The 6954-nt window shown below is 35.9% G+C and overlaps 1 protein-coding gene across 2 annotated transcripts; it reads right to left on the minus strand.

Annotated features, from left to right (window-relative positions):
* Positions 1–4701: 4701 nt before the first annotated feature.
* Positions 4702–6954, minus strand: LOC118045512 (probable ribosome biogenesis protein RLP24). Of its 2 annotated transcripts, none has more exons than XM_035054170.2 (5): positions 6801–6954; positions 6505–6595; positions 5503–5616; positions 5238–5374; positions 4702–5145 (listed from the first exon to the last, which is right to left on the minus strand). In XM_035054170.2, exons 2-5 carry the CDS (start codon positions 6583–6585, stop codon positions 4971–4973), a joined length of 507 nt encoding a protein of 168 aa, XP_034910061.1. In that variant the 5' UTR covers positions 6586–6595; positions 6801–6954; the 3' UTR covers positions 4702–4970. The 2 variants fall into 2 exon arrangements, with proteins under 2 accessions (XP_034910061.1, XP_034910060.1); XM_035054169.2 differs by having other exon boundaries at positions 6505–6620; positions 6801–6949.

A 6954-nucleotide genomic window follows, 5' to 3' on the forward strand; every position in this document is an offset into this window, starting at 1 on the left:
TCTTTTTTCGTATAATATTCTCTCATTTATTAAAAGTTAATCGAATATATATATATATATATATATCATATTTTAAAAGTCAACGATGAAAATCGAATTTATAGTTGATAGGTTGAATGAATCTCTCCTTACCCCTTGAACCCATCATGGGACAGAACACCTATATATGCTTAATTAGCTACAATTTAAGCTCGTTGAAGGTCGAACCATTAATTCTAAACCCTCAAGTTAAACACCTCCCTGGCCTAAAAATGATTTCTTTTTCTTACCTCTTTTCTTTCCAAATATGCCAAATTAACTTCTAACGATCACCAAAAGGCACGTAGTCGTTGACTGTACAGTTGGAAGTAATTAGCAAGGCTCAGCATTTTGTCATAAAACATATCAAAAACAGGCACGGGAAAATGAATACGGAGTCAGAAGCGAACAGCATACAATAAATTTCTGTAAAACTAATAGAGTTGTTGCTGTCTCGCATTTGACTGTACTACTCAACTGCAAACAATTCCCTGAAACAAAGGGCCGATGTATTTTAATCTAAGCACACTGAAGGCTGACCATCACAAGAAGCCACTGCAAATTAAAAATAAAAATAAAAAATTGTATGACCATCGATCCCAAAAACACCCAGCAAATAAACAAGAAGAGTGTCAGCAACTTGCACGCTTTCCCTCTTCATTATCTTATTCAATCCACCGTATCCTCTCATTTATTATTTCCTTCTGGTAAATAAAAAAATAAAAAAAAAGACATTTTCGCCACTAAATTGCATGTGCAATTTCAGTTCTCCAAGCTAAGAGCATTGAAAATATGAATTATAATAATGTAGAGTGAAGAATGCATATTTGTATATCGGTAGTGTTGCGTGGCAACTGAGATCTGATAGGTTTGCTGCTTCTGGGAAGTTGTAAGCTCTATTTCCCAGGCAACAGAATTACAGAAACTAAGACCAACGAAAATGACACAACGTGTTCCGTATTAATTTTTTGCACCTGTTTTTTTTTTTTTTTTAACGTCATTATTGGATTAGCCAACTCTGTTGTTATTACATCTACATCGCTAAGTTGCTTACATCATGTTAAAACAACTATATTTTTTGCACGTGTTGTTAAAACAACTATATTATTTTAATTTTTAAAAAATAAAAATATATTGAAACTATATTATTTTAAATTGATCCAAATTAATCCGTTAATCCAATCAACTCGTGACCTATGCTTTCTAAAGCTAGTTCATTGGGACTTTGGTTTAACAAGTTGCACGTAAATTTAACAACTAGACCCGTATCTTTTCACCATACCCATACATGAGTTCGAAGAACCATAATATAACCTTTACTTAAGTAGCAGCGGAAAGTTGGTGGCTTGAAATTATTGACCATGAATCCACGACAATAAGTGACAGATGAAATGATATAACTCCAATTTTTATGCACAAAATAAAATAAACTAGGATATACTGCCCATGAAATATATCATTTTAAGACAAAAACAAATATGACGAAAATTGCACTGAACATAAAGTGGAATGCAACGCCGGACCCGCAAAAGCAAGTTAAAATGGCTTGAGTATGGGCGTTCTAGTTTGTGAGTTTGAGTTGTCAGAATATCAAAGATTGATTCTTAAGAACTCTTTACAGCAGCGAAACAAATTTAAGGCATTTCAATCATTTGAAAACAACTAAATCAAGAGAAATTACAGTGTTAGCTCAGTTCATATATATTGACTTGGCCAAACACCATTATCTGAACACATAAAATTAGCCACTCACAAGAATGGATTCTTCCGCATCAATCAATCAAACTGGCTTTCGTACATAGATTAAACTATGTAAGAATTTTCCTAGATCCAAATTAGTCCTTGGACATCCTCTAAGTCAAGCCTTTTAAAAAAAAATTTCTCCGGGTCCGCATATAAAACCCAGCAAACATTCAGAACTGAGATGTTTGGCCCAGATTCCAAATCTCTGCTAGATTTTCAAGGATAACGAGTAGAAAAGAACATCAAACCGTACAAATCAAATGAATCTCCAACATCTCATTTCCGATAAAACTCTCTGACCAAATGGCCATCCATTGATAGGTATAAAACATTCGCATTTTATGTCAAGCAGGTGAATAAAAATTACGTAACTCAGGAATATACAATATGGATGCCACCACCACAAGAATCTCTTCTCTATATGGATTTCCCAAAATTATTGATCTTTGTGGAAATTTCTAGTGCTGAAATTAACTACACAATCTCCACATGCGTACCATTTTATTCATGCACTAACTGGATACAAAAGTCAGTATCATAATCATATTCAGATACTGTTATCACCTCAGTGGAAATTTTAAATTCACAAATGATCAAAGGACATCGAGAATAAAATCATCCTGCCACTTATCACAAAACCAATTCATCACATGGTAGAGTAGAAGAATTTCATGAGATATCTCAAGACTTGACTATTAAATTAAAGGTAGGTAAACAAGCATGTTTAGCAGTTGACCTCAGGAAACTTGAATTTCAGTTTTGAAAAAACTGATTGCCATTCAACTATTCGTTCTTTGCCGCTGCAAGCACTGGCACTAGATGGGACTGATATAATTAGCAAATCTACCTGTAATCAAAGTATAAAAAAATAAATTGTCATAAAGCCCTATTCTTCAAGTGATCCAAAATGCAATTAGATATTTTAGCATGTAAACAAAAATTGGTGATAGCTATACCTTATATGGATTGCAAAAGCTGCTATACACAAATAGGAAAAACATTATTTTCAACTTGATTAAGTTCTAAACTAGTTGGAATTGCTTAGCTTTTCCTTCATTCAATTCTGTTAATAACGATTTATCTCTACTACTTAAAAGGTAAACAAATGGAAAGTACATTTCAGCGGGCAACATTGTATATTCAATAAACACAGACAACTCACACCCACAAACTAAAAGAATAATCCTTGCCAATCTTCCTTAAATCCAATACAAGTTCCTCAAATTTTCATCAGCACTTTTTCTAAATCAATTGAAGTAACCAAAGGATAGGCAAAAGGCAGAACTTGATAATCAAAATCAGGGTTAAGACATTCATCTTTGTTCCCAGGATATGCCTTTGATCTTTGCATCATGGAACCTTCCCAGTATCTAAAAATCCTTAGTACTAGCTAGAACAGAAAGCTTTCAGTAAAATCTGTTTTATACCGTTCTCATGATATCAAGCTGACTTAGGATTTCGCAACTGCACATTTCCCAAAAGTAATCTCACAAGCCCCTTGCCTCCTTCCTCTCCATTCATTCAAGACCGAATTCCCAGGACCGCTAGAGGAAAATTCATCTTTGAAAAGCAACTGGTGGGTGATACTTAGTTGCTCTTTAACCATTCTTCACAGTAGAACAATAAGCTCAAATTTTCACTTTCATAGAATGCTACAATCCCCCCTACAAGTTATCAAAATTGCAGAAGAACAAGCTCAAGGCAACAAATCTTCCAATTCTGACCAGTTGGGCCCTAAGAGAAGTACTCAAAGCTGCTTGACAGTGCCGGATTCATGGCAAATACGATTCCCAATTCCTTTTTCTTCAACCCATCTTCCCTTTACATTTAAATCACGAATAGTATTCAATATCATTTTGGATCATTAAAATGCCATTCATTTCATTTCAAAGATATAAAAGAGAGAAGGGGTTGAAAAGAAAGACCTTCAGAGGAGGTGCTGACTTCGCTTGGGAGTTTGGATACAAGGCAAGCAGAAGCAATGGCGCTGTGGACAGGAAGAAGCGAGCTCAATTCTCGACGCACCAATCTCGAAGACGAAATGCGGGAGTGACAATGGAGAGTCAAATTGGGAAGACGGATTGGAGAAGAAAATTGAGAAAGATAAACCCTAGCTGTTGGTGATGCTGATTTTTTTGTTGCTCTTAGTGCTGCTCGCATTATGTTGGAGGTAGACCTCCCTGCACTTGCCCAATTTGCCATTTCCAATCTCCTTTTCTTTCTCTCCTTCTTCAACCCTAAAACCTCTTTAAAACCTCAACACCTCTTTCTATTGATGATGGCGTTGGATTCTGGTCCATGGGCCCTCTCAATTTCACAAGGCCCATAATAACCACAAGTCCCACCCTTTGCGTTTTGCTGGGCTTGTATAGAGTTGCTAATTAGTGATAGATATATTTTTTAAAAGTATTTTTTAAAAAATATAATTAAAATAATTTTTAAAATTTTTATTTTATATTTTATCAGTGCATCGAAACCGAAAATATTAAAAAATATTAATTTAATATTTTTTAAAAATAAATATACTTTGTAAAACGTATAAAATCTAATACTAAAACAACAAATCTCTCTTTTCGACATAGTTATTAATCTAGCCAAATGGGTTGAGCTGCAATCTGACTCCGGCCACGTTTTATTTCTAACATAGTTCACACACTCTCTTGATATCGTTCCTTCTTATTCTTCTTGCTCGTGGGAATCTAAAGAATTGAAGGTGGAAGAAAAATGTTCTTCCAGTTAGCTTCCAAAGAGACAAATAAAAGACAAACCAATAACAAATCCCCATATGATCTCCGCTGTTCTTTTCGACCTAATCAAGGGGCTGAAAGTGAACCACAAACACAAAACTCACACAACCAAAAACAAAACGACAATCAAGCTCACTCTGTATAGGTATGCATTTGCCAGGCCGCAAGAAAAAGTTACGGAAATGAACAGTAATTGGAGGCAAAAAGTAATAGCTTAAACATGCAAAGATTCGATATAGCTGGAGTACAATTTTCAGTAATACTTGACTGTCATAGAAAAGAAATGAAAACTGAGCACAGTTCCTACCCCTCCATAAGCGACCTTAACAACAAATGAATGCATCAGCAGAAATGCTGAGGAACGACTTAACCAGGATTTCTCGAGAAGTAAAAGGAAAAAAAAAAGGAGAGAGAAATGCGGAGAATAGTGCAAAAATACAACCAAATAACTGGCTAACAAAATCACTCTTCCATTGCCTGATTTTGCTCGCTTTTTGGTTGGGAAACCTCGACTTTGATTTTGGGTAACGTGAGAGATTGATCTTGTCGAAGCACTTGAGGAGCCTTGACCAAGTGAATAGACTGCTCCAATTCTTTTTGTGCCTCCCTCCTCTCCTTGCCTTTCCTGACCTTCAACCTGCCAAAAATTTCAATTAATATCTATGGATTAAAAAAAAGTACATCTAATAATGCTGTCTCATAAAGGTGATGATAAGATGGATGTAGAACCTCTTCTCTATGTGGTTTGCTGCCCGGTCGGATCTGACCTTATCAATTTTCTTAATGGCCTTCAGAGTATTCTCAGCAAGATTCCGGTCATATCTCTCAGGCCTATTCCGCTTTCTCTCAAACTCGAAGGTCGAATCCTTTTCAAAAGAAGAGAATGAGCAACAGGACAAGCACGGTTATGAATTTGAAGGATTTAATTTTTGAATCCAAAGATGACAGTAGCTAAAGACACAAGTGAAAGTGAAAGTGAAAGGTGTCCCCTAACCTGGGTCATGTCCTTTCCATGCAATCTTCTATAGGCCTTGGTCCATTTTACTTTGCGAGGGTTCCTCTTCATTTTGAAGTTCTTGTGGCACTTGGATCTGCAAAATCGAAAAATCTGCAAAAAAGGCTTGACAGTTGAAAACTTGATGCCAACTTTTTTAAATGACAATATCATAAGTTAGATCAATAATATAAATCAGAAACTCACAACTGTATGAACTGTCAAGCAAAATTTCACTCGACAAACAATACAATGCATTACTGACTAGTACCCTTGATAACAAAACATAAAACAACCTCCAAAGTGATAGCCAAACTTAAACCAAAGAACAGAAATCTAATACCATTGCTGCAAGTTCAATCAATTACTATTAATCTTCAAAACCTTTGCATAATCACAAATTTTATTTTCAATCTCCGACCCCTAAATTCCTGAGGCTAGTGAACCAAGCCCTCAAGTACCCTTGACAACACAACAAAAAACAACCTCCAAAGTGATAGCCAAACTTAAACTAAAGAACGGAAATCTAATACCATTGCTGCAAGTTCAATCAATTATTATTAGTCTTCAAAACCTTTGCCTACTCACAAATTTTATTTTCAATCCCCAACCCCTAAATTATTGAGGCTAGCAGACCAAGCCTTGAGCTGATACAAAAACACACAACCTGAGATCACCACTGATTAAAAGGTCAGCAAAATGCAGACAAACTACATGCCAATCTGACATGTGAACAATAACAGATACAACAATACCAACTCTCCCAAACGCGGATGCAACTAATAAAAAGAAACTCGCTTAAACTACAATGAGCTCGCCAAATCAACAGTCAAAGAGAAACATCATCACTTCACTGAAATAGAAGTAACAATCTCATCCCCCCTAAGCATAGCCAACGACAATTTACATCTATAAACCCTTCACTCTAAAATTGATTCAACATATACCATTTGCATCCTATGTTAACAGCCGCAAGACAAATGACATAAACCAATATTTTACCTTAGCATCATTGCGGACAAACTGGATACCGTGTCCTGGGTATACCGTGGAGGAGCAGAACCAACACTTCTCCAACCTCATCGCGTCTCTTCTTTAAAAAAAAAAAAATCCAATTTCTGAAGTAGCAAACAAAACATGTAAGGAATAAACTAATTCCCAATAATCCGTTAACCACGATTAATTGTCACGGAACCTCGAATTGTTTGCAATTTACTTGCAGCAAGAAAATTAGGTGAAAATAATAAAAATCGATATCGACAAAAGTTAAGGTGTTCGAGTAGAGATTGGTGACTTACGGATTTTAAGACTTCGATTTGTTGTTGTTGTTGTTGTTTCCCACAGGATTACTGAGTGAGATGCCTTGATTCGAGAGGGGCGGGGGAGAGGGCAGGAAAACCCTGCAGATTAGGGTTTAAGACGGAATTTTTTCCTTGTTTATAACTGTCCCGG

Source organism: Populus alba, chromosome 9 (genome assembly GCF_005239225.2).
Source record: "Populus alba chromosome 9, ASM523922v2, whole genome shotgun sequence".
Taxonomy (NCBI): domain Eukaryota; kingdom Viridiplantae; phylum Streptophyta; class Magnoliopsida; order Malpighiales; family Salicaceae; genus Populus; species Populus alba.